Source organism: Tamandua tetradactyla, chromosome 2 (assembly GCF_023851605.1).
Source record: "Tamandua tetradactyla isolate mTamTet1 chromosome 2, mTamTet1.pri, whole genome shotgun sequence".
Classification (NCBI taxonomy): domain Eukaryota; kingdom Metazoa; phylum Chordata; class Mammalia; order Pilosa; family Myrmecophagidae; genus Tamandua; species Tamandua tetradactyla.
Genome location: NC_135328.1, coordinates 218,978,069 through 219,005,622, shown reverse-complemented (window position 1 = coordinate 219,005,622; position 27,554 = coordinate 218,978,069). Strand labels below are relative to the sequence as shown.

The 27,554-nt window shown below is 62.3% G+C and overlaps 3 protein-coding genes across 5 annotated transcripts in view; 2 read left to right on the top strand and 1 right to left on the bottom strand.

Annotated features, from left to right (window-relative positions):
* The window catches only part of ESPN (espin), a 29,597-nt gene extending 7,630 nt beyond the window's left edge, over positions 1-21,967 (top strand). The window contains exons 3-15 of one of the 3 annotated variants that reach the window (XM_077151478.1): positions 5,163-5,349; positions 5,428-5,610; positions 5,691-5,822; positions 8,160-8,361; positions 9,278-9,549; positions 12,053-12,214; positions 12,305-12,497; positions 13,816-13,842; positions 14,888-15,033; positions 15,112-15,375; positions 19,912-19,991; positions 20,082-20,093; positions 21,057-21,967. In XM_077151478.1, coding sequence (XP_077007593.1) covers positions 5,163-5,349; positions 5,428-5,610; positions 5,691-5,822; positions 8,160-8,361; positions 9,278-9,549; positions 12,053-12,214; positions 12,305-12,497; positions 13,816-13,842; positions 14,888-15,033; positions 15,112-15,375; positions 19,912-19,991; positions 20,082-20,093; positions 21,057-21,204 — 2,008 coding nt within the window. In that variant the 3' untranslated portion in view covers positions 21,205-21,967. Of the gene's footprint in view, positions 1-5,162; positions 5,350-5,427; positions 5,611-5,690; positions 5,823-8,159; positions 8,362-9,277; positions 9,550-12,052; positions 12,498-13,815; positions 13,843-14,887; positions 15,034-15,111; positions 15,376-19,911; positions 19,992-20,081; positions 20,094-21,056 lie in introns of all 3 variants that reach the window. The other 2 variants (XM_077151480.1, XM_077151477.1) reach the window with 2 other exon arrangements.
* LOC143655203 (espin-like protein) lies at positions 16,855-19,886 on the top strand. The gene is made up of 2 exons (XM_077126656.1): positions 16,855-17,013; positions 17,152-19,886. Exons 1-2 carry the CDS (start codon positions 16,855-16,857, stop codon positions 18,952-18,954), a joined length of 1,962 nt encoding a protein of 653 aa, XP_076982771.1. The 3' UTR covers positions 18,955-19,886.
* A 23-nt stretch (positions 21,968-21,990) lies between the features above and the next one.
* Positions 21,991-26,336, bottom strand: TNFRSF25 (TNF receptor superfamily member 25). Its single transcript, XM_077130927.1, has 10 exons — positions 26,208-26,336; positions 25,707-25,869; positions 25,350-25,484; positions 24,868-25,035; positions 24,694-24,772; positions 23,946-24,001; positions 23,735-23,842; positions 23,562-23,596; positions 22,946-23,126; positions 21,991-22,739 (listed from the first exon to the last, which is right to left on the bottom strand). Exons 1-10 carry the CDS (start codon positions 26,334-26,336, stop codon positions 22,441-22,443), a joined length of 1,353 nt encoding a protein of 450 aa, XP_076987042.1. The 3' UTR covers positions 21,991-22,440.
* Positions 26,337-27,554: the final 1,218 nt, after the last annotated feature.

The window sequence follows — 27,554 nt, the reverse complement described above, 5'->3', positions numbered from 1 at the left end:
CAGTGGGCAGATAACTCCTTGTTCCTTGTGGCAACATTAACGGAGAGCTGGCACAATTCTCGGACGGAGATTTTGAGGCAAGCCTTTGCAGGCATTCCGTGTTTCTTTCGTGTAATCAGTCCGACTTCCCTAATAGTTACAGTTTGTTCATCTCATCTCTTTTTCCCAAGAGAATGGGGAAAACATCATGATTTCTGTGATTGCTGCTCAGCCCCCTAAGAGGGCCCTGGGTGAGAGTTTTCAGTGACTCCTAGGGCCTGGGCTCAGGGGAGGGTGGGGTGGGACGCTTTACTTAGGCAGGGAGCATGGCGGGGGGGGGGGAATCACAGAGGCATCTGCTGTAGACACGGGCATGTTGAAAGGCTGGTTAAATGCACGACTGGGCAGGAAGTTCTCAAGTAGGGGCCAGTGCAGGGCCCAGTCCCCACTAGAGAGACAAGTGGCATGGAGTAGACAGATGGCCTGGGGCACTGGGGAAATGGCTCTCCCATAAGGGAGAGGTTGCCCTGAGAAGAGAGAAGCAGCCTGGATCGCGGAGGGGCGGGGGCGGGGGGGTTGCCAAGAGGAGTAGGATGCTTAGAAGAGAGTTGAACACCAGGGGTGGTCAAGTATGAGGAGGGTGGGGAAACCGAGGGATCTGGAAAGGAGAAAGGTGGGGCCGAGGCTGTATGGATGGGAGAACAGGGGGTCAGGACGTGGAGGCGGCACAGGGCACAGGCAGAGGCTTGGCCTAAGAATGTCTCCCAGAGGTGGTAGCCATGTCGGGGGCTCCAGTCAGTGGGCTGGGGCCAGGCTGGGGCCTAGAGGCCAGCATCCCACCAGAGACCCCAGCCCTCCCCTCCAGGAGGCGGCCCCCACTGCAGAAACCATGCCCGTGGCAGCCCCGAGCTGATCCATGCTTGGGGGTGGGGGTTCTGGTTGCCCCAGGTGGGGGGTGGTTCCTCCCAGAGGCCCAGGGAGGAGGCATCCAAAAGTAAATGGGCGCCAGCCAGCATGTCGTCTGTTCCTGACAAGTAAGCCTCCTCTACTCACAAGGCTATTAGGGCAGTTACTGGCCCATTTCATGGAGGGTTTGAGAACACCAGGACCCCCAGGTCCTTCTCACACCAGAGCCTGGGCCCTCTCGGGACTTCCTGGACCTGCCAGCCCCCAGGTGCGCGTCTCCCCAGCTGCATGGGCCCCCCAGTTACACAGTCCCCCGGATGCATGGCCCCAAACTTCATGGTCCCCCAGCTGCATGGCCCCCCAACAGCACAGCCTCCCAGCTGCATGGCCCCTCTGCTGCAACCCCAACCCACCCCCATACACAGAGTTGAGCATGTGGGCAAAGCAGACTCCCTGAGTCCTGGGCAGGTTGACTTGGTGAGGTCTGCAGAGAAAGACAGCGGGTTGGTGGAGGGAACAGACAGACAGACAGACAGCAGGCAGGAGGGGGAGTGGATCCAGCACCATCGGCTCTGCGGTCACACAGACCCAGGCTCAAATCCTGGCCCAGCCTCTTACTCATCTGGTGATCTTAGTCCAGTCACTTAAGCCCTCTGTGCCTCAGTTTCCCCAACAGTCAAAGAGCAGCAACACTCAAGGCTTTCCCGTAAGGGCATTCAAGGAGCAGACAAGAGCTCGGCACAGAGAAACCATCAGAGACCGACGGCTGCTCGCAGAACGGTTCCTTAGTATTGCTACTACTACTGTTACTGATTTGTCTCTGTAGTGAGGGAGTTTTACTTTGTTCTTTATTGTCTCCCAAATTTTTATAAGTTTCTCCAGCTAATGCAAGGGTCTGGCCTTTCCTGCTTCAGGGGCCCCTCTCCAGTCAGCGCACCCCTGCCTCCTGCCCCCTCCCAGGCCTTCCTCCCTCGCCTCCTGTTAGTCTTTGCTGATCTCTCACCTTCCTCGAGAAACCAACCCCTGGGTCCCTGGAAGGCCCCTTTCTGAGCCATGTTTTATTTTTCTTTATAGCACTTATCATCATCTGACCACTCACGTTTTTTTTTAATTAGAGGAATTATAGGTTTACAGAAAAATCATGCATAAAATACAGAGTTCCCAGATACCAGCCTATGATTAACCCCTTGCCTAAGTGTGGAACATCTGTTATAACTCCTGAAAGAACATTCTTACAATTGTCCTGTTAACTATAGTCCATCACTTACAGTGGGGTTCGCTATTTGTGTGTTGCCTTCTACCTCCACTTTTTTTTAAACATTTTTTTATTGTGAAATATAACATATATACAAAAAAGCAATAAATTTCAAAGTACATTGTAGCAAATAGTTATAGAACAGATTTCAGAGTTTGGTGTGGGTTACAGTTCCACAATTTTAGGTTTTTCCTTCTGGCTGCTCCAAGACACTGGAGACCAAAAGAAATATCAATATAATGATTTGGCAAAATCAAATATAAACATTTGTTAAATCCTATCTTCTCTGTTTTAACTCCTCCTTCTCCTTTGATCCTTCTCCCAGAGGTCTTTGGACTTTGCCCATTCTAACTTTTTCATGTTGGAAAGGGCTGTTGATAATATGGAATAGGAGGATGGAACCAGTGGCTGTTCTGGGACAGGCTGGCCCCTCTGGGTTTCAGGACTTATCTGGCCTAGGAACCATCTGGAGGTGGTAGGTTTCTAGAAAGTAATTTTAGTGCATGTAATTTTCATAGAATCTCAGACAGAGCCCTAGGTGTTCTTTAGGGTTGGCAGGGATGTTTCAGTTGAGGTTTGGCAAACCCTGGTAAATAGCAATAGCTAGCTGAAGCTTGCATAAGAGTAGCCTCCAGAGTAACCTCTCAACTCTATTTGAACTCTCTTAGCCACTGAAATCTTATTTTGTTACATTTCTTTTCCCCTTTTTGGTCAGGATGGCGTTGTGGATCCCATGGTACCACGGCCTGGCTCATCCCTGAGAATCATGTCCTACGTTTCCAGGGAGACTTTCACCCTGGACATCATGTCCCATGTAGAGGGGAGGGCACTGATTGTATTTGCAGAGTTGGGCTTAGAGAGAGAGCCCATTCTGCCCCCACTTTTGTTTTTCATTTCTTGATTTCATTTTCTCACTCTCACAGCTAGGTTTTTATCTGCTTTAGTCTTAGAGCTCTGTCCCTGGTATAGGTAAATGTTTGTTGGATGAATAAATGAGCCTAGAAAGAAGGTTCAGTTATTTTACCAAACAGGCACAGAGAGGTTTGGGATCTTTTTGGAGTCTCCAGCAGTAAAAAGGGAACCTAGATTCAATCCCAGCCGTGGATGGGCTTGGGGCCAGGAGCAGGCTGGGAGTGTCAGGATGTGTGGGCATCACCATCCCCTCCTGCTCAGGTCCTGCCCTGTGTCACCTTCTCAAGCCGCTGGCTGGGCCTCCCTGGCCATGGACACCTGCCAGGCAGGGGAGGCAGGAGGGCAGGGCTCACGGCCGACCCGGCTCCCCAGTGGGCCCTGGGTGGGGGCTCCCTCCAGCCTCAGCTCCCCAGGACCCCGGCACTCGCTGTGCCTTGGTTACGGGGTGAATAATTCAGGCCGTGGAGTGTTGCTTGTGAAATATTAAACAGGCATTACTGACGCCGCAGCGGGCGAGTGTGTGTACGGGGACGGGGCTGGCAGCAGGATATGGAGGCCGGTGGCCGTCAGCCAGTGTGTTTCCAAGGACAGGCGTGGGGGGGGTGGGTGCTTGGTCTACCTCACGCTGTGTCGGCATCGCCTCGGAATCCCCCCTCTGCTCTCAGTATGGGCTCCGTGCCTCCCCAAATACCAGACATGCCAGGCTCAGCAGATGGCAGATGTGTCGACTGGGAAGAGGTAGTCCCCACGTCAAGGAGGGATGAGGGAGCAGGGGCTGGGTGCCCATAGGGGTTTCAGACAGAACTTTGCGGACCAGGACAGTGGGCAGAGATCCAGGGTTTGAGAGGTAGAGAGGTCAGCTGGAGGGGCTGCAGTTCGGGGGTGGGGCGGGGCGGTAGTGGTGAGAAGGAGAGGAGGGGCACATGTGGCAGGGGTCATGGGAGGGACAAAGTTACAGCAAAGTGACAAGAAACGGGCAGACTGAGGAGTGGGTGGCCTCCCCCACCCCCGTCAATGGAGGAGCAAGAGAGGGCGTTGATGGAGGGGGGCGTGAGTGGGGGGATTGATCTGGTGGGGGGATGGATGGGAGGAAGGCAGATGGCGGGAGGATATGAGGTGGGAGGAAGACGTGCCCTTCTAGCACAGACAGGACGCGCCCCCACCTTCAGCATCTTTCTCCAGCCCGGCCGGCTGGGCCTGGGCGACGGCGCCACCTTGTGCCCCTCCGCGGAACCGCACCCAGGGCTGCCCTCTCCTAAATCGAGTCAGAAAAAAAAGGGGGGCTCCGCACAGGGGCCAGGGCGGCTTCTCTGCTCCCCAGCAGCGCTCCAGCCCACGGGCTGGTTCCCTGTGTCCCAGGTGGGACACCTCTGTGGGGGGAGCAGGGATGAGAGAAGGGCAGGGACACAGGTACCTGCCCTCCCCCTTCCCAGTCCTTGAGCCCCCTTTGTACCGGATCAGGCCGACAGGTGGACACGCGTGCACTCAGGTGCCTCTTCCCAGCTGTGTGGCTTTGGCCGCAGTCGCGCCCCTCCCGCCCCCCCCCACACACACACACTGCAAAACGGAAATGATAATAGGGGCATTCGGTAAGAACCTGCTGCAGGTATTTTAGCGCAGCGCCTGCAGCCCCAAGTGCTCAGCAAATGCTGGCTGCCCATAGGCTGCCAGATTTACAGCAACCTGCAGAAAGAAAACAAGAAACACCAAGAGCGCCTAATTAAATGTGGATTTCGAATAAACAAGAATATATATATATATTTTTTAATATAAGTATGTCCCCAATCTTGGGACGCATGGTCACAGTGGCCGAATGCGGCTGGGAAGGCAGGGGGAGGCCAGTCACCACGCCCTGGTAGACCGAGGTGGCCCGTGTCTGAGCGCGGGGAAGTGACCGAGTCAGAGCGCATTTGAGAAGGGAGATCGAGGGAGGGGGTGAGCCGGAGGGCCCCCTGCGGGTCGTTGGGCGGGTCTATGAATCCAAAGGAAGCCAGGGGCGGCAGGGGACCCCGTGGCTAGGCGCCCTCCCCCCACCCTCCCAGCCCTCTGGATTTCCCTAGACGGCGGCTTTCGGGCAGCTCGCGCGGACACACGGTCTGCCTCTCCGCAGGGGAGTGAATGCCCAAACCAAGAACGGTGCCACGCCCTTGTACCTGGCGTGCCAGGAGGGCCACCTGGAGGTGACGCAGTACCTAGTGCAGGAGTGCGGCGCGAACCCGCACACGCGCGCCCACGACGGCATGACCCCGCTGCACGCCGCGGCTCAGATGGGCCACAGCCCGGTCCTCGTGTGGCTGGTGAGCTCCGGGGCGGGGCCGGGGCCGGGGGCGGGGCCAGGAGAGGCCTGGCGCCCAGCCCCGACCCCTCCCGCCCAGGTGAGCTGCACCGACGTGAGCCTGTCGGAGCAGGACAAGGACGGCGCCACCGCCATGCACTTCGCGGCGAGCCGCGGCCACGCCAAGGTGCTCAGCTGGCTCCTGCTGCACGGCGGCGAGATCTGCGCCGACCTGTGGGGCGGGACCCCACTGCACGACGCCGCCGAGAACGGGGAGCTGGAGGTCAGGGCGGGAGCCGGGGCCCGGGAGGGGCGGGGTCGCCCTGTGTTGGCCCCGCGTGACCCCCGCTCTCGGCCCCGCAGTGCTGCCAGATTCTGGTAGTGAATGGCGTGGAGCTGGACGTCCGCGACCGTGACGGGTACACGGCCGCCGACCTCTCGGACTACAACGGCCACAGCCACTGCACCCGCTACCTGCGCACCGTGGAGAACCTGGTAGGGCGCAGGGTGCGCTCATTACCCCTCCCACCCCCACCCCCGCACCGTGCTAGGTGTCCTTGCTCGATTCCGAGGAAGATGCTCAGGTTAGGGACGCGAAACCTCTTCTCCAAGATCACACAGCCAGTAAGTGCCCTTGCCCATTACTCCAACCCAGAGCCCCTGCCCACAGGAGAGGGAGTGAGTGGAGGCAAAAGTTGCACAATGGAGGTTCTGGGCTGTCACAGGGCAGTGCATACCTATGGGGACAACCAAGGTCACCCAGCAGGCCCCCCGCAGGGGGACTGCCCACACCTGCCCTCTGAGGTCTGCAGGGGTAGAGTCTCCATTTCACAGATGGCAAACCGAGGCTCAGACACATAAAGCCCAGAGCCCAACGTCACGGCTGGTAAGTGGGGGTGTGCCATGTGCTCTGGCAGCTGGCGGGAGCCACCCTCTGGACCACTATTGCACCTGCTTCCTAACTGGAACCCTGTGTTCCTCTTTTACAATTATTTTGTTACGGTGAGACAGCTGCGGAGTGGCCCCTGGGAGTCAAGCGCAGGTGCAGGTGGCTCCGAGTCCAGGGTTCTGTCCCATCTGGCACTGTGGGCAGTGGGGAGGAAGGAGGGCGGGCCCTTTGGGTGCCTTTAGAAGGGTGCTGACCAGCTCCAGGGAGAGACGGCGGGATGGCCCTGCCCCAAGCACCGTCTGTCCTGTCTGAGAGCGCGTGGTGTGGCCCTGCCAGGCCTGGGAAGCGGAGATTGCAGGTGGACCTCAGGGAGAACCCTTCCAGCCCCCCAGCCCCACCCCTGAAAGGGCCGTCCAAAGACAATGGGGAACCCAGGAGCTAGGGTGCACAAGCAGGGGCGGATACTCAAGGGCTTCCTTCAAGGGGAGGGTCTGTGATTTGGGGGGGGGGGGCACCAGAGCCCCAGGGCCTTCCAGCCCACTTGATGGCCCCCCTGCAGCGGTGGCCGCTGGTGTAAAGGCAGTAACCAGCGCTCTGCCAGGCGCTTGGCCCTGGGCTTTTCCTGCCTCATCTAATCTTCACAATGAATTGTGGCACACAGGCTCTGACTGGGTGCCGTGCCCCAGCCCTTCACTTACAAGCTTTTTACATCTTTTCCACAACTCAAAGGGCAGGTAGTATTGTTATCCCCATATACAGATGAAGAAACTGAGACATGGAAAGGAAAAGTGACTTGACCAAGGTCACGCAGCTAGTAAGGGATGGTGGTGGGATTTGAAGGGAGCTTCCCAGGCTGCAAAACCTGTGCCCCAAATCTCTGTTCTTCACTGCCCCAGCTCCCCACTGAAGTCAGGGGGTGCCCACCACCCTTGACTGCCCCCAAAGTCCAGCTCCTGTGGCTTTTGCTTGAGTCCTGGGGTAGGCAGCAGGGCCAACACTCCCTCCCAAGCTGTGGGAGGTGTGGGGCTTGGGAGGCCTGGCCCCCTCATCCAGGCAGGCCCAGCTGCGACAGTGACAGATCCAAGCCACTGAGGATGCTGGCCCAGAAAAGGCAAACACTCCCTCAGAGCCTGTAATTATGGGGCCAATGAGCGTGGCTGTGGCGCCGTTACCTGGTGCCGGGCCTGCCTCCTGCTCCCGAGGGACCTGTGACACTTCTCAGGCAGGGAGGGGCAGGCCTGGGCAGGAGGCAGCGAGAGAGCAGGCTTGCCGGCAGCAGGGAAGGCATGGGCAATGTAAGCGGGGCCCCCTCCCCACCCCAGCCCGCGCCCATGCCAGGAGGATCAGGCGCAAAGGCAGGGGCACAGACCCAGGGGTTGGGGGGGGGCAAGTTTGAGCTGGGGCATGGGCCAGCCAGGCCACCCCAGACCTCACCAAGGAGACAGGGGGCTGGGCCAGTGTCGGGAGACTGCCCTAAGGTTAGGGCAAGGAAAGAGAGGGGCCACCTGCCAGGTGATGGGGGAGCCGGTCTCAGGGCCCTGCCCTCTGCCCCTAGCCTCAGCTGTTGCATATGCAGTCACCAGCTGCCACCCCTAAGCCCCCTCTCCATAGAGAGGCTAGAGCCAAGACTCTCCTGCCCAGGGATGAGGGAGGGGAGGGCTGGCGTAGCTGCACTCCTTCTACCATCAGTCAGTCCCTCCACCCTCCTGAGCAGAGAAGAGCCAGGGGGTAGGGGTTTTCCAGGAACCCAGGGTCCTACTGCCTGGGGGATGGGCATGAATTGTGACACAGGTAGACCTGGAGAAAACCTCCAGTGACAAAGAAAAGGATCCCAGGAAGGGAGGTGGCTCAACCAAGGTCACACCACAGAGGCAGGCCTGAGCTGGGACCCTGGCCCAGAGTGGGGTGGGGCTGCCCTAACACCCTCCTCTCCTTTCCTCCAGAGTGTGGAGCACCGCGTGCTGTCCCGGGATCCATCTGCCAAGTTGGAGACGAAGCAGCCAGACTCAGGCATGTCCTCACCCAATACTACCATGTCAGTCCAGCGGCCGAACTTTGACCTCAGCTCGCCCACCAGCACCCTCTCCAACTACGACTCCTGCTCGTCCAGCCACTCCAGCATCAAGGGCCCGCACCCTCCACGTGGTGAGGGGCCAAGAGGACTCCAGTGGGCTGGGGAGGAGGGAGAGCAGGCTAGGCCAAACCCCGGGGCTCACTCTGCCCCCAGGCAACACCCAGAGCTGCCCAGGTCACTTGCTGCCTTGAACATGTGGGGTAGGGGAAGACAAACGACATACATGTACATCCACATGTCTGCATGCCCCCCACAAAGCCCTCACACGTGCATGGGTTCTCCAGACCTTACACCTCCCTCCCCACACGCAGGGCGCAGTTACACATGTGTACACACTAATTACAGATGTACATGTATGTACATCTGTACATGATGTGTACATGACACCTTTATTTCTCACCTGTAATTTATTACCCACACATACGGAGCCAGCAAGTATACAGGCAGGTAAACACACCAGGCCCACAGACCAGTGCCAAAACATGCAGCAACACGAAGTACCACCTGCACCCCTGTGCAACACGCACAAGCAGAGCTGCACATGCACAGATACCCTGAGAGCCCAGGCCTGCGTGCACGCGCCGACCACACCCTCGGTGCAGCTGTCCTATTTGCCCACAATGCCCGCCCCACACCGCCAGGTGGTGACCTGCAGAGCTGGAGGGGGTGCCCTGCAAAGGTCGGATTGGTCATCCATCTCCTGGTCCTGCCGGAGCTGCCCCTCCTGACTGCGGGTGGCCCTGCTCCACACGCCTCCTGCACCCCACCCCCAGCTTCCCCTCCATCCCTGAGCATGACCTTCCCCCACAAGGTAGTGCTGGGGCGGGGCAGGGGCAGGTGGAGGGTGCAGCTGGCACTGTCAGGGCCCACAGCAGAGACATACCAAGTAGTGAGCTAAAGCCCTCCTTGCCCAGGCCAGGGAGGGTCTCCATCCTGGGGGGACAGCCTCTCTGCCACGCCCCTACCCCACCTCCCTTCCCTACCCAGGGCTGCCCCGGGCCAGCGCTGCAGACATGCAGACCTACATGGACATGCTGAACCCGGAGCTGGGCCTGCCTCTGGACAAGACGGGGCGACCCACACCTCCACCACCCCCTCCCAGCTTCCCCCCACCGCCCCCACCCCCTGGCACCCACCCACCCCCACCCCCGCCAGGCTACCCGGCCCCCAAGCCCCCTGTGGGACTCCCCGCAGCTGACATCTACGTGCAGACCAAGAACAAGCTCCGCCACGTGGAGACCGAGACCCTCAAGAAGGAAGTAAGGAGCCCTCATCCCCCTCCTGCCTCCTGCGGGGGGCCTGGGCTGGGGAGGGGGCCAGTGGGGCTGAGGGCCTGGACTTGCTCCTGAGGTAACACAGGGGTCCTTGGGCCCATGGCATGTTGGCAAGTTGCCGCTCCCAGCCGCTCCCATCACATAGTCCCTCACCAGGCTCATTGTGGAGTGTTGACATCAGGGAGATGAGAGAAGGCCACCTCCATCAGTGAAGAGTTGGGGGGCTGAAGGAATGGATTCCCAGCCAGCCATTCCTGGCGGGGGGCTGGGAGCCAGCCACAGCACTGAGTAGCAGCTTGTCACAGAGTCGGCAGAGATGTGTGTGAACTCCTCCAAAAGACACGTGCCCACAGCCCGGGGCAGGAGTGGACCCAAGGGGGGTGGTCTTCCAGGTGGGAGATGCCGGGGGTGTGGCTGTGAAGGTGAGGGCCAGAGGAGGGTGGGAGGTGAGGGGCTGTAGCAGGACCTGGCACCAATTGGCAGTGGAGGCTGAGAGAGGCACGAAGCAGAGGCTGGCTCCCAGTTTGGAGCCTGAGCTCCTGGGTGGGTGGGAGGGCCCGTCCTGAGATGGGGACCAGCTTGTGGGAAGGGCACACCGAGGGCCTGGAGACGTCCCGGGCCTGCAGGTGCAGGGCTGGGGCTCTGGGAGTTCTGAGTAGAGGGACCCTGGGCTGCCAGTCGAAGGGACAGAGCAAGGCTGGTCTGAGGTGGAAGGGCAGTCTGGTGATGGATGGTGGCTGAGGGCAGAGTGGGGACGACTGCAGGGCCCTGTGGGCACCCCAACTTTACAGTTTTCTCTCAAGCAGAAGGCAAGCTACTCCAGGACGGAGCTGGTTAGCCCACTTGTATGGGAGACCCAGTCACAGGGCCACTGGGTGGAGGTGGGGCAGACCTCAGAGCAAGCCCTCACCTCCCTTCCGCCTTCATCTCTGCCGTGGTTGGGGATGGGGTGTGAGGCTTCCCTGGTACCAGGACTTACCCTGCCTGGCTTGTGGGCCCTGCCCAAAGCTGCAGGATAGGTGGCCTGCCCTGCACCCCTCCTCACCCCTGAGCCGGAGCTCCCCGGGTGTACGGTCCCCGCGGCCCCTCCCGGGTGTGTGCGTGCCCCGCCGCAGGCGCCCATCCCGCTCCACAAAGGGCCTTTTGTGCGCCCCCACGCGGGTGCCCAGGCCGGCGGCGGGCGGGGACAGGGTCGTGGCATCCGCCCCACCAGGTCTGCAAGGGGCGCCGAGGGGGCGGGCTGGCCCGGAAAACAAATCCCGCGGTGTCCTGTTTCCTGCAACGTGAACCCGGGCAGGCAGGGCACGGAGCGTCCGGGGCCACCACGGGGACGCATGGTCTGAGGGGTGGGGCAGGGCTGCAGCCCCTGCCGGGTCACCCGGCCTTTGGCCGCGCCGCCTCACGTCCCTCTTCCCGCGGTGGGCTGAGCGGGGGACAGTCACGACCCGGTGGGCCGCAGCGCTGTCACCCGAGCCCTCCTTGCCGCCCCTGAAACCCGAGGCTCGGGCGCCGGTGTCGGTGTCGCTTACGCGGATGGCGATGGTTTCCAGATGCAGGAGGGGAAGGACGGGGGCGCCACGCAGAGTCGGGGGGCCAAAAATGGGGGCTCCCCTGCCCGCAGCCAGGCCCGCCTTCCCACTCCGGCCCTCTGGAGGGGAAGAGCGGGGGCGAGGCCGGGATGCTGGGCTCGGAGCTTAGCGACCGAGGCGCAGGGGTGGGGCCACATTTGACCCGCGGGGCAGGCGCGGCCCGACAGCCAGGTGTGGCGGAGCAGGGGCCGCCCCTGTGGCATCCCCGACCGCTCCGGGTGGTGGGGGTTCGGCCCGGGATTGGCGGGCCCTGGGTGATGTCAAGGCGGCGGAGCCCATAGGCCGGGAGCGCAAGGGCGTGGGCCGGTGTGTAACCTGAGAAGAGGGATCAGGTAGCGCAGGTGTCGGGTCTGTGCCGCCCCCGCCGCCAGGTGCACAGCGGGGGCCACCGGCACTGTAGCAGGTAGGAGCAACCCCAGCCCCAGGCAGGGCGGCCCGGGACCCTGGGTTCGCCTAAGCCTTAGAGGGCGCGGGTTCTCGAGAGGCGGCACCCCACCCCCCCCGGCGGGGATCCCGCAAGAGAGGGTCAGGCGGAGCCTGGCGTCGCGGGGCCGGCCCGGCAGCCGGGGGTGCGGGGCGGCTGAGGCCTTAGCCTTCTCCTTCTCCGGCTCCCCCTGGCGACCGGGCTGGGCCACCCCGCCCCTGGGCCCGCCCCTTCTAGGCTCCCTGGGGGCCCCTGTGCCCCTTGGCCCGCGCCCAGACCCCTCCGCGTAGGGCCGCGCCATTCCCACTCTCAACACAGGAGAGTCTTGAAACGTGGTCGCCTGTGCCCCCCGACGGCCACTGGTGGCCGGGAGCCCGGGGAGGTGAAGAGCTGAGACGGGGTGGGGAGGGGAGGTGCATGCCACACTCACCGGCCGCAGGTGCCCGAAGCCCGCCCGCCCGCTGTCTCCCCGCAGCTGAGCTCCCGCGACGGCCACCACGGGCTGCGGAGGCAGGACTCCAGCCGCAAGCCGCGCGCCTTCAGCAAGCAGCCCAGCACGGGAGAGTACTACCGCCAGCTGGGCCGCTGCCCCGGGGAGCCGCCAGCCGCACGCCGGGGCATGGCGCACAGCGAGGAGGTGCGTGCCCGCCAGCCCGCACCCGCCTTCCCGCCCGGCCCGGGCCCTGCCGCCCGCAGCTCACTCGCTGGCCCCTCCGCTCCCCCGCAGGCGGCGCTGCTCTCCGGGAACCACGTGCACAACGGCTGCGCTCCCAACTCCAAGGCGTCCAGGGAGCTGCCCCCGCCGCCGCCGCCACCGCCCCTGCCCGAGGCCGGGAGCTCCCTGCCGCCTGCCCCACCTCTGCCCTTGGAGGGCGCTGGCCCGGGCTGCGGACAGCGCCGCTCGTCCTCATCCACGGGCAGTGAGTAGGGCAGGTTGAAGGGGCGGGGACGGCCCTGGCCCTGAAGGGGGTTGGGCAGTCTAGGCACCCCCCCTTCCCTGCAGTGCCTGCACCCCTTTTTCCTGCCAGCCCCTACCCCAGTGAGGACTTGACTCTGTGCAGGAGGCTCTGAGCTGCTCTAGTTCCTACTCAACAGCGCTAGGCTATGTGGTCTCAGGAAAGTTCCCTCCCATCTCTGAGCTTCTTCCTGTCCAGTACCAGGGCCTTCCAGCTCTGGTGGCTGGTGTCTGTCAAGAGCTGGGGCGGTGCGGCCGCGGGGGGAAGCTCTGAGAAGTGGAACTGTCGTCACTGGGGCAGGGCTGCTGGCTGACCTTCTTGCCCCACAGCTATCCTGAGTCTCTCCGGCTGCACTTTCTACTGCTCTCTCCTGTCTTCCAAGCTAGCACAGATCTGAGCTCTCCTCAGACATTTCAGAGACTCTTCCCAGCGACCCCTGTCCAGGGGCCCTAGGGACAAGGCCAGTTAGTGCCCATCCTGGCAACTTTCCCTGGACATCTTTTTAAAACAGCTAGCCTGGCAATCAGGACCCCTGCTTCTCTTCTGTAAGATGAGGCCATGCCCCAACCCCGCCCCCCCGCCAGGGCTCCTGGACTGCCCAGGAGTCGAATGGTTGAGAATGCTATGTAAACAGCGAGTGCCAGCGCTCCCATCCCCACCTGTGTGTGTGTGAGGGGTGGGGCTTCCTCCCTTAGCCACTTGATGGACATCACCCAAAGCTTCCTCCCTCTACTCTAACGTGCAGGGTAGGGCCAGCCTGGGGCCTCTGGGGGTTCCAGTGGAGCCCCTACAGATCAGAGCCTATGAGAGCACATCCTGGACCTGCTGAGCTCCAGAAAAGCCCCTAGCCCACCCCCTACTCTGGAGTGAGCTTCTCCCTCCCTCTGCAGCCTGCAGCAGGGCCAAAGCTGGGAACAAAAGCAAAATAGACTCTGGGCTTCCCCAGACACCCCCTTCCAGCAGAGCCTGGGCAGGGTGCCCTATGCCAAGCCCAGGCCAAGATCAAGGCCCTTGGGAGGGGGCCAGGGCCCGTGGCCAGCCCTTCCCAGCCCTCGGGGCGCTGCCCCCTGCTGAGAATTGGGCAGCCCTCTCCAGAGGAGCCCCAGGGTCAGTCAGAGCTAGATCCAGACAGGCAGAAAAGCGCTTTCCCCACCTCCCCCTGCTCCTGTGCATCTCCCTCCCCTCCTGCCCTCTCCCGCTGTCCTCTGCTGTCCCCGCCTAACCCCTGCCCCCGCCTCCTCCTTCTAACTCCACTGTCGCTTCTCTCCTCTCGGTCCCCTAGAAGTGAGAGTCCTGAGGCACAGGAAGAGTGAGTAGTTCCATGCAGCTCCTGGCTGAAGCTGAGGGCGCGGGGGCTGAGGGAGGAGGCGCCCCAGGAAAAGGGAGGCAGAGGTTCCGAGACTCCAGAACAGGGCAGGGTCAGGAGCCGGCAGGCGAGGGAGACCTCAGCACCCCCACATCCACCCTTGTAGCCCCACTGCACCCACAACCGCTCATGCATATTCCGACCCCGGCCGCCTTCCCTCTTCTCCCCTCTTGCGGCCGCGCCTGGGATGCCCAGTCCTGGAATCCGGGAGCTGCTGCCCGTTTTACTCCTCCCACCCAGACCAGACCCCTTGCTCCGGGCTCTCAAGACAACCCTCTCCAAATGCAAACTCCGGGCCGGACATTTGCATGTTATCCACCTGGGTGCTCTCCCCCGCCCGCACCCCACCACCGGCCCCATGTCCTTAGCGAGGGCTCCGCTTTCCTGGGGCCGCTTGAGTTGAGCAGCGCTTTGCCATAAGTGTGCAACCAGTGTGTCTGCGCGCGTGTCTGTCTGGGGGGTGTATGTGGGGAGCGGAGGGAGTGGGCTGGCTGTTGGCACTCCAAGGTCCCGAATCTGTATGGCCACGAAGGTCCCAAGTGACTTAGTCCAAGGGTCACTGGGCTTTGCTGATGCAGACAGAGGGCCAGAGGGAGACTCCACCCCGGCCGGGCCCAGCAGGGAAATTCAGAGCAAAGGTCGGGTGGCAGGACCCGGGTGGCGTCTTGGAGCTGGGCAGTCAGTGCTCTGGGTGGAGACAGTTGCTAGAATCTTCGTCGGGGCCAGCCTGAGAGCTACCATGCACTCCCGGAGGCCTCCAGGCGGGGGCCCCACCATACCCCGTGAGTGGGGTGGGGAGGATGGTGGGGCCACCGCGGTCTGGGAGCCAGAGGTCCGCATCTGGGGTCTCTGAGAGACCCCTCTGGGTCCCAGGAAGGCCCCCCACCCCGACCTGTCCTAGCTTGGGGACGAGCAACAGAAGGGCAGGTGGGGGGCGGTGGGGCTGCAAGTCCCACCCCTGGCCAGCGCCTCTTCCACCTCCGCGCAGGCACCAAATCTTTCAACATGATGTCCCCAACGGGTGACAACTCAGAGCTGCTGGCTGAGATCAAGGCGGGCAAGAGCCTGAAGCCAACACCGCAGAGCAAAGGGCTGACCACGGTGTTCTCCGGCAGCGGACAGCCGGCCTCCCAGGTAGGTGGCCCTGAGGGGTGCCCCGCCCGGGCTCCCTCGGCCTCTCCCCAGGCTCAACCCCTCGGCTTCTCCCTGCAGCCCGACTCGCCACAGCCATCGGCATCTCCCGCGCAGTCCCGGGCCCGGAGCCCCACCCCACCGGCCCTGGGGCCCCAGCCACTGCTCAACGGCACCCTGGCCCCAGCCCCTCCCGCCACCCCGGCGCCTGGCGTGCAGCTGGACGTGGAGGCGCTGGTCCCCACACACGACGAGCAGGGCCGGCCCATCCCCGAATGGAAGCGCCAGGTGATGGTGCGGAAGCTGCAGCTGAAGATGCAGGAGGAGGAGGAGCAGAAGCGGAAGGTGGGCGGGGTGGGGCTTCCCAGAGGGTCCGCACCTGGGCCCACAGCCCCCCTCCAAATCCCTCCATCCTTTCCTGGTCCTTGAACCCGGGCTGTCTTCCATCACCTTTGGGGTGAAAGTAGGGTAGGAGACCCCCACTCATGGGACTGTTGGCAGCCCCCACACCCCAGCAGCCAGTCCTTTGAAGTGAGATGGCAGTGTTTATCAAGCACTAATGTGCCTTCAAACGTTGGGGAGAACTAGCTGGGGCAGAGACTCAAATTTCTAGCAAAGCCCCCTGGCGAGGCAGCAGCTGCTGCTGGTCCAGGGACCACACTCTCAGTTGCCAAGAGGGCTTTGTTCTCTCACATCTGGCCTGTTTCCTCACCAGTAAAAATGGGTTGATCATCTCTAGCTGGTAGGACGGATGGCTGTGCATCCATTAAACAAACAGTCCCTGCGTGCCGTCTCTGTGCTACACACCATTGTGAGCTCTAGGGATTCATGGTGAATTAAATTGGGGTGGCTTTGGGGGTGTGGAGGTGTGTGTGGGGGGGTGACCATCAACAAACAACATGGGCACAAATGACAGCTAATAGAGTGGTAAAGCGCCATGAAGGAGATGGAACGGAGTGACATGAAGGCGTGAGAGGCAGGCAGGGGAGACAGGCCATTGGCTGTTACCAGGAGCACCGGGGTCCCTGGCAACCCAGGCTGGCCACCCCACTCGGTGTTAGGAAATGAGGAAGTGATGTTTGTGGTGAGATTTGGAAGATAAGCAAGAGTGGGCTGGTAAAAGGGTGGAGCAGAGAGGGGAGGTGCAACCACCTGGGTGGCCCTTACTCTGATGGTCCAGTGGCATTGGGAGGGGATGGAGGGGAAGCTGGGAGGTAAGTGGAGGCAGGCCACTGAGGCTGACCAGTCCCCTTGCAGACAGTGGACTTTCTCTTGGAGCCACGAGGAGCTACCAGCGGTTTTAGGCAGGGAAGTGGCGTTATCATTTATATGGAGTTGGGGTGGGGGGTGAAAGTGGGTCAAGGTGAAGGCCTTATGACAGGGAGAGGGCAGGCCCCCAGGCTAAAACGTGGGGCACTGGAGAGGCAGCCTAGAGGGAGAGAAAAGTTCACATAAATGAGAATGGAGCAAGTGCTAGGCCGCCTGCTCTATCCATTGTTTGATCCTGACTCCAGCAGGGTAAGCAGGGCTGGGAATCCCACTGGAAGCCACACCTTTAGCCTCTCTAAGAGGGAAGAGAATAATAAGCGCTGTTTCTGTATGGGCCTCTCATTCAGTAACTGAAACATGGATGGCACCGCCATGTGGGGTTGAGGAGTAAAGGGGGCTTAAGGAGAGGTCCGTCGAGCGGGCAAGGCGAGGCCTGACTGGCATCTTGCCTGGTGATTGTGGGCCTTGGCTGGAGGGGGTGGGCCTTGGCCTGGAGAGGGGCGGGCTGACCTGCCTTGGGTTTCAATGCCTTTTGCCTGTGCCTTCGGTGGTGTAATGTGCAACCCAGCCAGGCGTGGAGACCCCATCCGCCAGCCCGCCTCCCTGCCTCAGCAGCTGCACCCAATGACTGGCTGTACCCCTCCCACCAGCAACCAAATGGACTGTGCCCAGCGCCCGGAGCCTTGGCCTGGGCGGAAGCCTCACCCCAGCATGGTGGCCCAACCCTGCGAATGCAGCCCCCTGGAGCCATTACACCACCCGGGACATGCAAAGGGCCCCCCGGCTGCTGCACCTGGAGCCGGTCCAGAGGGAGACGCGCGTCCCTCCCCTCTCTTGTCTTCCCCGCCTTAGCTGACGGCCGCCAGCTCCTGCTGCTACCCTCCCGAGGGCTGGAGGTACTCCCATGCGCACAACGCCATCCTAGGGCCCTTCGGTGAGCTCATGACCGAGGCCGACGTCCTCCGCATAGAGCAGCAAATCGACAACCTTCAGGTGCTGCACAAAGCGCAGAAACTGGAGGCGCGCCTGGAGCAGCTGGAGCTGGAGCTGGAGCAGCTGCTGCCCATCTCAGCCGCCCTGTCCACACCGCGCTTCACCGTCGACCCGCGCCGCATGCACGGCCGCGCCGCCAGCCTGCCCGCCTGGTGCAGCAAGATCTCGGCGCTGCTGAAGAGCATGGCCACGCTGCTGGCTGCACTGGGCGGCCGGCCCGCGCACCTGGCCGACCTGCTGGCCGCCGACACGGGCCAGCCGCTGGCGCCGCTGCCCGACGCGCCGTGGCGGCCCGGACCGCTCTGCCTGGGCCGCTCGCACTCGCTCAGCTGGTGCCGCGAGGCCGTGGCGCGCGAGATCCTCGACTGCGGCGTCTCCGTGCGGCGTCTCCGCGCCACCTACGAGCTGCGCGCCCAGGGTCAGGCGCCCGCGCGCGGCCCATACGGTCCTCCCTCACTGTCCGGCGGCGCCCCGGGCCGCGAGCCCATCCTGGAGGAAGACTACGTGGCAGGCGGCCCGGGCGAGCCAAGCGCCCCGGCCGCCGCCGCCGCCGCCAACGGTCCGCTGCCCGCTTCCGAGCCCTCGCGCGCCCTGGGCCCGCCCGAGGCACCGAGCCTCCCCGCAGCGCTGCCGGAGCCCCAGATGCTGGCGCACGGGCCGCCGCTCTCCACCGAGCTGCGCGGTGTCCAGGACTACATCGACATGCGCAAGGAGCGCATCGTCTACCTCTTCCTGGAGCACTGGCGCAAGTGGACTTGCCGCGGACCCGCGCGCCTCGCCCAGGCGCGTCTGCGTAGACTCCTGCCCCGCGTTGTGGCTGCCGCCGCCGCCGGCCCCGGCCCCGACCCCGGCCCCAGTTCCGGGGATATGTCCCTGCCCCCCGCCGACCGCGGTCCCGACGGGCAGCTGCTGCAAGTGCTGAGACAGCGGCAGGTGGTGGGCAAGCTGCTGGGCCACTGGCGGAGCCTTCCACGACAGGTGCCATCGGGCCAACAGCCTGGCGCCGGCCTAGCGCATGGCCTGTACTGGCCCGAGCACTTCCTGCCGCCCCTCGACGGCGGCGCCCCACCACGCTATGACAGCCTCACGCTGGACCTCTTCATGCTGGGCTACTTCCAGCTGCTAGAGATGGGCCTGAGCCGCGAGGAGCGCAAGTTCCGCCACCTGCTGTGCTACGAGATGTTCGACCGGCTGGGCAGCCACCCATGGGAGCTCATCCGCCTCTTCCACCGCGTGGTGCTTGAGGAGGTGGAGGCTGGCCGGCGGAGCTGGAGAGATGGCTTTGAAGACCTCAGGTGCCAGTTCTTTGGAGATGGACCGCAGGCCCAGTCGGCCTGGGAAGAAGAGGCAGAGGAGGTAGAAGAGGAGAAGGAAGAAAAAGAGGAAGAGAAGAGGGAGCAGGGAGAAGAGGCCACTCCAGCCCAAATGATGGAGGACTGGCCAGAGCAGCAGCCCGAGGCCCTGGCCCCGGCACCACAGCCCCCACCTGCTGAGCCACCCCCACCATTGCTGTCGGATTCTCCTAGTTCAGAGACCCGTGCGGAAGACCCTCTGGAGCTGGTGTCCGAGATGGGCGAATTCAGCAGTGAGGACATCTGCCGCTACATTGATCGCAGTTTCTCCTTTTGGAAGGAGAAGGAGGCAGAGCTATTTGACATCTGAGCAGCAGAATGTGGAATCACCTTTCAGCCTCTTAACCGGGGCCTGAATGCCTGTCTCATGCCCTCAGAAGGCCACAAGCTGGCAGGAGGAACCCGGATAGGTGGCCTGGGAAAGCCCGGAGTGCGCAGGACCAGGCTGCATCAGCTTTTGAGGTTGCATAAGGGCAGGATATGGAACATTGGCCAGGAGAGACAGTGCATGGCAAAGGGCAACCAACTGCCCCCTTTGGCCCTTAGGCCAGGCTCTGTATAGAGCCAGGCAGAAGAATCAGCTCCCCCAAGGTGGGGGAGGGGGGACTGTGGGTCCCCCTTAGGGCTAGTGCATCTCTCTTCCTCTCTCCGGTTCTTTCCGGGGGCTCATGGCTATCTCTCTGGCTGAGGATAAGGAACTGTGTGCAGTGTTCTGTGTGGTGTGTGCAGATCCTTCTGTGTAACATCCAAGTAATAAAGCTCTTTGCAATAAGTCTCTGTGTTGGACACCACACACTCCCCTGGCCCCCATCGGCACAGCTCTGACTGAAGCTGGTGTTCGCTCCACTGGAAGGGAGGGCAAGCAGGAGCCAGGTCCTTTGTGTGGGCGCCAGGGGATAGTCTGAGCCTCCCTGAGCTGCCAGGGTCTGTGCAGCCCCACGTCTGGGTCTGTCCAGAGATTCTGGGTCCAAGGCCTAGGGCCATCTGTCCCCCTGCCCTTATGGTCAATCAGGCTCAGGGCCTCTGGGGCTCATCCCAGCTACTGCATTCAATGCTCCCCTTAGCTCTGCTCCCCCAAAGCTCAGCCAGCCCTGATCTGTCTGGCACAACTTCCCGAACACAGAGGTCTATGGCAGACACCCTTATCCATTTGGCCCACAGAAGGGCATCAAAAGGGTCCTTCCTGTGCCCCTGTTCTCTCTCCCAGTCCCCTGGGTCCCTGAATCTCAGCCCATGCTGGCCCTGAAACTTTGTGGTTGTGTTTCAGGAGGAGGAAGAGGAAGCCTGGCTGGCCAGCATGCCTGCCTGGAGGCGGGACCTCCTGCGGAAGAAACTGGAAGAGGAGAGGTGAGCTGGGGGTCCTCAAGGGTGGAACCCAGCAGGTGGACTGTGCCCCTGAGGTGGTGGCACCAACTAACACTGTCTCTTTCCTTCCAGGGAGCAAAAGCGGTGAGTACGTGGCCGGCTGGATCTGCCTCCCCATCCCCACCCTGGGCGCATCCTTTCCGCTGCCAGTAACTGCTCCCCTCTCCCTCGTTAACTGAGACCCTGCCCCCCATGACCGCTGTCCCCCATAATCTAGCACCTTTGCTCGAATAACCTGGCTCCCATTTCCTAGTCCCATCTCCCACTAACAGAGTCTTTCTGCCCCGTAGTTAACTCAACCCCCATTTTGATCATCTGTCCCTCAAAACTTAGTTTTTGACCCCATCAGTAAACCAGCCCAGTTTTGTCCAACAGAAAATAATGCAAGCCACATATATAATTTTTAAATCACTGCTAGCCACGTTTTAAAAAAAATAGGTGAACTTAATTTTAATAATATATTTTATTTAACCCGATAGGTCCAAAATATTATTTCAAAGTATAGTCAATACAACAAGTGTTCACCAGAGGTCCTGCATTCCTTTGGAATACTGAATGGGTTTTATGCCTACAACATAATCTAGTTTGGAGTGGCACGCTCGGTGGCCCTATGTGGCGAGTGGTTGCCTTGCCCTAGTTACACAGTGGGGTCTCCCAATAACCTAACACCAGCTCCCCGCAAGGCAAGGCCCAGCCCTCCAACTTCTCTCCCCACCTCCAGTTGTAGAATTCTCATGCCACAGCCTCTTGCCAATAACGCCCCCAGCCCACAACAACCCAAGCAGCCTCCCACTCCCCTAACTCCTGTGGGCACCCAGCTCTCCGTCCCCAGTCAAGCCCCTCTCTCCCCAGCAACTCAGCCCACGTGCCCCGCCGACCGGGCTCCTGCCCCTAATACCTGTTAATTAACCTCAGCAACCAGGTCCCGGCCATCACTAAGCCACTACTGGCCCACCCTCTCTGGGGCACCCAACATCCGTACCCCCAGCTCCGCCCCACTACCTGCCCTGAGATCTCACCAGGGTTCTGCCCCCACCCGGCCCCCAGGAAAGAGGAGGAACGACAGAAGCTGGAGGAGATTCAGCGGGAAAAAGAGCAGTCGGAGAAGCTGAGGACGCTGGGCTACGATGAGACCAAGCTGGCGCCCTGGCAGCGACAAATCATCCTGAAGAAAGGGGACATCGCTAAGTACTAAGCGTTTGCGGCCTCCTGCTCACACCCTCGCGAGTTCGGGGCCACCCCAGCCCCCGGCCCGGCCTGCCGGGCTGTGGCGGAAGGGTTGGGAGCCACGCCACCCTCCCCTCCCGCGCTGGAGCCCCTCCCTGCCTCCCCCTGCCACCCCGTCCCTGCACCCCCAGCCCAGGGCGACTCTGGAGCTCGCCCGCTGCAGCAGTCCCTCAGAAAAAGTGCCCAAGCTGCTGACTCAAAAGAGGCTGCTTCTTTGCATGCTGACTTACATACATTTGCATGTTAGTTGAAGGTCAAGAGGTGCAGCCTGTCCCTGGCCCGTGGGTGGTGACTGTCTTCCTGCTGGCCGCGCTCCCGGCTGCAGCCCCCTCCCCCGCACCCCGGAACCCGCGTCGCAGGCGCATCCTGGGCGGAGGCAGGCCGCATCCGTGTCCGGGAGGGGTTTTCCTCCCTCCCTGACCCAGATCTGCGCCCGGCCCAGCCCGGGCCGCATTTCCCAGCCCCGCCGAGGGCTTCCTCTCAGTCATTTGTTTACCACAAGCAATGAAAACTGCAAACTGCCGGTCGGGACCGAGATCGCTGCTCCCGGAACCCCGCCTCTGCCACCCCTCACCCCCCACATCAGGTCTGCGCCCCGGCCCCAGCCAGGTCCACTCGCTCCGCGGCCTCTCGCATCCCGGGTGCACTGCGTGGAGGACCGGGGGCCTGAACCTGTGTCTGCGGCTGCCGCCTCTCCGCGCGCCTCGCACCCCATTAAAGTGCTCTCAGCCGCCCGGGGCTCCGCTCACGCTCACTCGCCATCACCGCGGACTCCTCTCGTCCTCGGGGAGCTGGGGGGCGGGTGGCGGGTTCAGGGCCGCGCTATTCTCCGCCCAACTCTGGCGGCCTCAGTGCTTTCGACGCCCCCGGGGTAGCAAATTTGAGCCTCTTAACATCCCCAGCCCCGCGGAAACACCAAGCAGCGGCTTTTCGTCCGAGATTTAATACCAAAGCCTCAGCCACACGCAGGCCGAGAAACAGTGGAGCGATCTCCTGAACCCCCCACCCCCACCCCCACCCCCACCCCAGGTTGTCGCTGTAACCCGGCGCTTGGGGGCGCGCAGGGACCAGGCCGGCAGGCGCTGCTACGCAGGACCATGCCAGGGGCTTAATAAGTGACATAAAATGTCTACACGCATAAGTAACCGTACTTAGGGCTTCTCCGAGGGCCACCCGTGCCCCGAGGTGGTGGGTGGGCTCCGCATCACGCGCCGCGCTGCAGACGGCTGCGCAGGTCCTCGGCGCAGCCGTCAAGCCCCATGCGCTCCAGGGCCGCGTAGACGGCGCCCAGGCCTGCGGGCTGCTGCTGGCGCCAGCGCTTGAGCATCTCGTACTGCTGGTCGCGGAAGCGGCCGACCTCCACTTCCACGGCCTCGATCTCCGCCTCGCGCAGCCCCAGCGTGCGCACGAACTCCTTCCAGCGCCGCGCGGGGACCGCGTCCATCACGTCGTAGAGCTGCGGGCCCGGCTGGAGCGTGGCCGCCGCCGAGCCTGCGGGGAGCGCTGGAGAAAGCGCAGGCCTCAGAGGTGTGCTGAGCGGCGGCGAGGAGCCTGGGCACTGGCATGCTGGAAAGGCGGGGACCCAAAAGCAAGACCTAACCCGGTCAGCTAGGGAATGAGAAGTGGGCAAATGACTCCTGGAGAAAACACTTTCCACTTTGGCTTCAGAAGAATGGGGTCAAGGCCACAAGCCCACTAAGCTCACTTACCAAGAGCTCTGTTGGGCAGCTGATTCCAGGGCCATGTCACCTCTGGGCAGGTTGCCTCCTGGGTCTGGGAGGAGCCACGGGTCCAGCCGTGGCCTGCCAACTGGACAGTCCCGACCTTCTCACTGCTGCTGGGTTCGTCCAGCGGGACGTGGGCGCTATCTGGGGGTGAGGGGTCTGTGGCCTGGAAGCCAAGAGAGGCCCCAGGTCAGCCCTGTTTGTCTACTAAGCCCCCTTTGTTGGGGTCTCCATCAGCAAGCCTTCTCCCATGCCACCTCCCCTAGTTGGCCATGTTCTCACCTGTGGCCCAGCAGAGGCGCTAGTTCCTCTTGCTGGAAGATCCAGCCCCTCTAACCTCCTCCTGTTTAAGGCCTCTGGGGAGCCTTTACTGAGTCCCCAACCCTGGCAGACTCCCCCGCTATGTGGCATTCATCCCACTGGATGCTTGTCTGGACCCCAGTAGATGGCCACTGGAGGGAGGACCTGTGCTGGTCTCCTTCACTGACTCAGCTCTCGACACATCCTCAAGTTACACTGAGGGCCACTCTCCCAACTCCAGCAGCCTGCAGCCCGTTCACCTGCTCACCCTCTTTCCCATGGACACTGCTGAGATTCTTACCCACGGGGGGGCCAGGGCCTCCATCCCAGCCTCATCTGCCAAGAGAGTCAGAAAGGGTCCAGTCAGCTACCAGGCAAATCTCCTGGGTTCATCTGTACCCCACACTCCTGCCTCAGTTTCCCCTCCTGGATCAGCACCCCAGGACCCTAGCTCTGTTGTATGTATGTGCTCACCAGGAATCGTGGGCTTGCGAGACTGGCAGCGACGGTATGTGTAGGTCAGGGTGGCGCCAAGCAGGAGTGGGGCCACCAGGCCTGCCAGGAGCACCTGGACCCAAAACACTGGAAGCGCAGCCGGTGGATGTGGGGTGGTCAGCCACCCCACTCCCCAACCTCCCCCTAGGCCCTCCCAGCTCTCCCACTGCATTCCCAGCAATCCACCTACTCTGCCTCCAGCCACAGACAGCGGTGCAGGGCTCAGGACAGCTTCCAAGGGTGCTCCTGCAGCAGTGGGAGGAGGGAGCAGAGGTAAGGGAGGGTGCACCCGGGGAGAGGCGTCCCAGCACTGCCTGACATGTGGAGGCCTTGCCCACATCAACCTCACTTTACCCAAGAGAATCTCCGCAGTACTGCTGACACATCACCTGTGTCCCCAGTGATAGGGGCTAAATTCAAGGTCACCAGAATGCCAGCTCCCTAAGAGGGGTTTGTGCCTATTATGTTCCCTGCTGTTTCCCTGACATCTAGGAGAACATCTGGAGAATGGCAGATGTCCAATACAGGCTTATTGAGTGATGAATGAAGAAAGCGCTTTAACCCTTATCATAGCTCTGCGGAGCTTCTACTCATCCCCACGTTTCAGACAGAGCAGAGAGGCTATGCGACTGCCCGAGAGCTCTTGAGGCAAATGGCAAGTCCTGAATCTAAGCTCGAGTTCTGAAATGCCACCAATGTGACAATCTCCACAGGGACATAAAAGCCCATACTGAACATACGAAATAGGTCTACCAAGGGAAGTTCTTATAAAAAGTAGGGTCCAGATGTCCCTTTGCTGTCCTGTCTTCGCCCCTCATCGTGGAGTTGAACTCCCTCCTCCCAACGCTCTCCTTACACCCAGAGCAGCAGCCCCTCCCCTGCAGCCCCTCCCCCGTTCCCAGCCCTCCTTCCCCCGGGCCTGGGAAGCTGGCTGTTACGTGGGACAGGGCGCGCAGCCATCCCCATGCTCATAGAAGCCAGGCAGGCAGTCCCCACAGTTGGTATGTCTGCCCGAACCTGCAGTCAGAGAGATGGCATGTGTCAGGATGGGAGGAGGGAAGCGGAGGGTGGGGGTGGGGGTAGCTGGGGGGGGCAGGAAATGGAGCACTCACAGGGAACCAGTGGGTGGCGGTGCAGGGCCACGCAGTCTGGGCATGGGAGGCAGTGGAAGGGGGAGCCGCCGCTGCAGTGCCTGAAGGAGCACTCCACGAACCAGCCCTGCTCGCAGCCGCAGCGGGTGTCCGCCACTGCCGAGCAGTTCTCCAGGGTGACCTGGGAAGCTGGAGAGGTAGTGCAGAGGCAGTCATTACCAGGGTCCCGCCCCGCTCACCCTGAGAACAGAGACGGGGTAAACCAGAGAGAAAGGCAAGGCGTGGAGAGTGACAGGAAGCCCCAAAGGAAGAGTATGGGGTCAAAGCATCCTGAGGCTGGCTTGGGGTTTGGGGGAGTGGGGGCGTGCTGGGATGGGGTGGGCACAGGGCACTCAGACCCACCGTCTGGGCCCAAGCTGGCCTCTCCCTCATCCCTCCCCGGCACTTACAGTGATGCTGGGCTGCCCCAAGAGCCCCCACCAAGCACCCAGCCAGCCTCTCACCCTGCTCATCGCAGGTCTGGCAGCGGGCACAGCGGGTCTCACGGTGGTTCTCCCTGGCCAAGAAGGTGCCCCGGGGGCAGGGGAGGCAGGTGGCGACCCCACAGGGCTTTGCGCAGGGTGTCTTCAGATAGTGCCCTGTGGCACTCAGGCAGAAATCAGACACTGAAAGATGGTGGCCCAGCACCCTCCCACCTGCCCCTCCCCGCCTTCCCATTGCTTGCCCTCACCGCCATCCCAGGCTCCCCCCACCCCACCCCTGGCGTGCCTGCCACCTCTCCCTAATCCAGCTTGTCCCCCTCCTGCCTTGAGCCTGTCCTTGCTGTCCCCCCCTACCCCTCTGCCCCAGTGACCACTTACCTGCCGGACAGCCCTGGCAGCAGAAGAGACCACTCCTCCTCTGGAGGTCAGGGGCACAGTCACAGGGGGGGCCCACGATGCTACCCTGGCCCTGGACCCCCAGGAGCGCCAGGAGAAGAGCCTGGGGGGCGGGGGCTGCTGACTCCCCACAGGGTGCCCCAAGGCCCCGTCACCCCCACTTCAGAGGCCCAGCATTTGCCCTCAGGTCCTTGGGCAAAAGGAGTGCCCGTGGGGGGCAGGGTGGGACTAACTTCCTTCCCTTACACAACCCAGGCTTCCAGGGGCAGAGTAAGGGGGCTCCTGAGAGCCCCCCTCACACATTTCCCTCCGTCCCCACCCATGCATTTTGTGAAGTGGGAGACATGGGCTGTTCTCTGCTTGGGGCCCCGGGAAAGGTGTTTCCTTCCAACGGAAGGGCCCTGCCCAGCTGGGCCTCTAACTAGGTCGGAACAGGGGACAGCTCAGCACCACCCCTCTCCCCGGCTCCGAGCCAAGGCTTGCCCAGGACCCCTCCTTAGCCCGCGGCGCCGGATCCAACCGGAGGAAGAGCTCGAGGCTGCCCCGGCCCGCCACGTGCCCACTCACCGCAGCCCCCGCCGCCGCCGCGCAGCCCCCCAGCCGCTGCTCCATGCGCCCTCACACCACACTGGGTCCTCCACTGGGGCTTCCCCTCCCCGCCCGCTCTGCACCCAGCCCGCCGCCGCAGAGCCCGCCCCATGCCGGCGAGGAACCTGCCTCGGGGGTGGGGGCCAGGGCGGGGCCCGGCCATTCCCGGGAGCAGAGCGGGTCGGGCTGCCCCAAGAGGCGCCAACCGGTGCTCTGCCCCTGGCAGCCCTGGCAACGGCAGCTACCTGGGAGAGGGGCACACAAGGGGACACATCGGAACGAGGCTGCGTCCCACCCCCCACGTTCGTGCTCTAGCTCCAGCCTCAGTGTCTGCCTTTGGGGCTGGGCAGGAGACCCGCCTCCCCGAGCACCTGCATGGGTGTGAGGGCAGGGGCTCCCCTCCCCTGAAGCACCCTGATGGGCAGACCCTGTGCTGACATCCACCCACAGGGAGGTCATGGGCCAGCCCACTGCATGGAACCTGTGGCAGTGAGAAGGGATGAGGCTTGGTCTTGGGGTACTGTGTGACTCCTGTCCCTTCGCTGCTCCCATTGTCCCACTGTAGATGTAGGGGATACAAGAAAGAGAAGGAGACTACCCCAAGCTCATGCCCCCCTGGTTTCTGGGTTCCCAAAGCAAAAAACTCTTTCCAGTGGAGTCTATACAAGTCTTTATAAAAAGAACCAAACCTCAATAAATATGCAACTTTACACAGATCCCACCCCAAGGCCTGGGGCAGCCAGTGGGACTGGGAAGGAGGGAGGGGTGTCGGGCTGTCTGGTTTGGGGTGGGTGAGGTGGGAGAGGGGAGGGGCAGCCTAGGACCCCAAGCCCTGAAGCCTAGCCCAGAGGGTACAGCTTCAGGGAGTGGGGGCCAGGAAAGCCACCTGGGCAGGCCTGGGGTCCAGGTTAGTTGAGGGTGGAGGCGGGTGGGGGGCCATCTGAGGAGGGTACTGAAGCCTGGGCCCTGCCGAGGGGGCACCCCCACTTCCATCCATCCATCCAACAAAGTGCAAATCGGGCCCCAGGATGGCAGGGGGGCTCCTGTCCACATCCCGGCCTCAGGCGCAGCGTGAGCCAGTGACTGGAGCAGTTGCCAGCACCCCCAGGAGGCTCCTGCTGTCTGCTGTCCCTTGGTTACTGGCACCCTTTGGGGCCTCCCTCTGCTCAGACCTCCCTGCAGGGAATGGGAGAGGACAGCCAGACCTTCCTTAGCTGATGTCATTCACAGAGGGCTCTGGCC

What these genes read in the sequence shown, in the direction of transcription:
- TNFRSF25 (XM_077130927.1), bottom strand. Translation starts at nt 26,336, where the DNA reads ATGGAGCAGCGGCTGGGGGGCTGCGCGGCGGCGGCGGGGGCTGCGGTG. An exon ending in GGGCTAAGGAGGGGTCCTGG is followed by an intron (nt 25,870 to 26,207) that starts GCAAGCCTTGGC and finishes GGGTGACGGGGC; the next exon opens with CTTGGGGCACCCTGTGGGGA. An exon ending in GCTGCCCAACAGAGCTCTTG is followed by an intron (nt 22,740 to 22,945) that starts GTAAGTGAGCTT and finishes CGCTTTCTCCAG; the next exon opens with CGCTCCCCGCAGGCTCGGCG.
- LOC143655203 (XM_077126656.1), top strand. Translation starts at nt 16,855, where the DNA reads ATGTGCAACCCAGCCAGGCGTGGAGACCCCATCCGCCAGCCCGCCTCC. An exon ending in GGAAGCCTCACCCCAGCATG is followed by an intron (nt 17,014 to 17,151) that starts GTGGCCCAACCC and finishes TCCCCGCCTTAG; the next exon opens with CTGACGGCCGCCAGCTCCTG.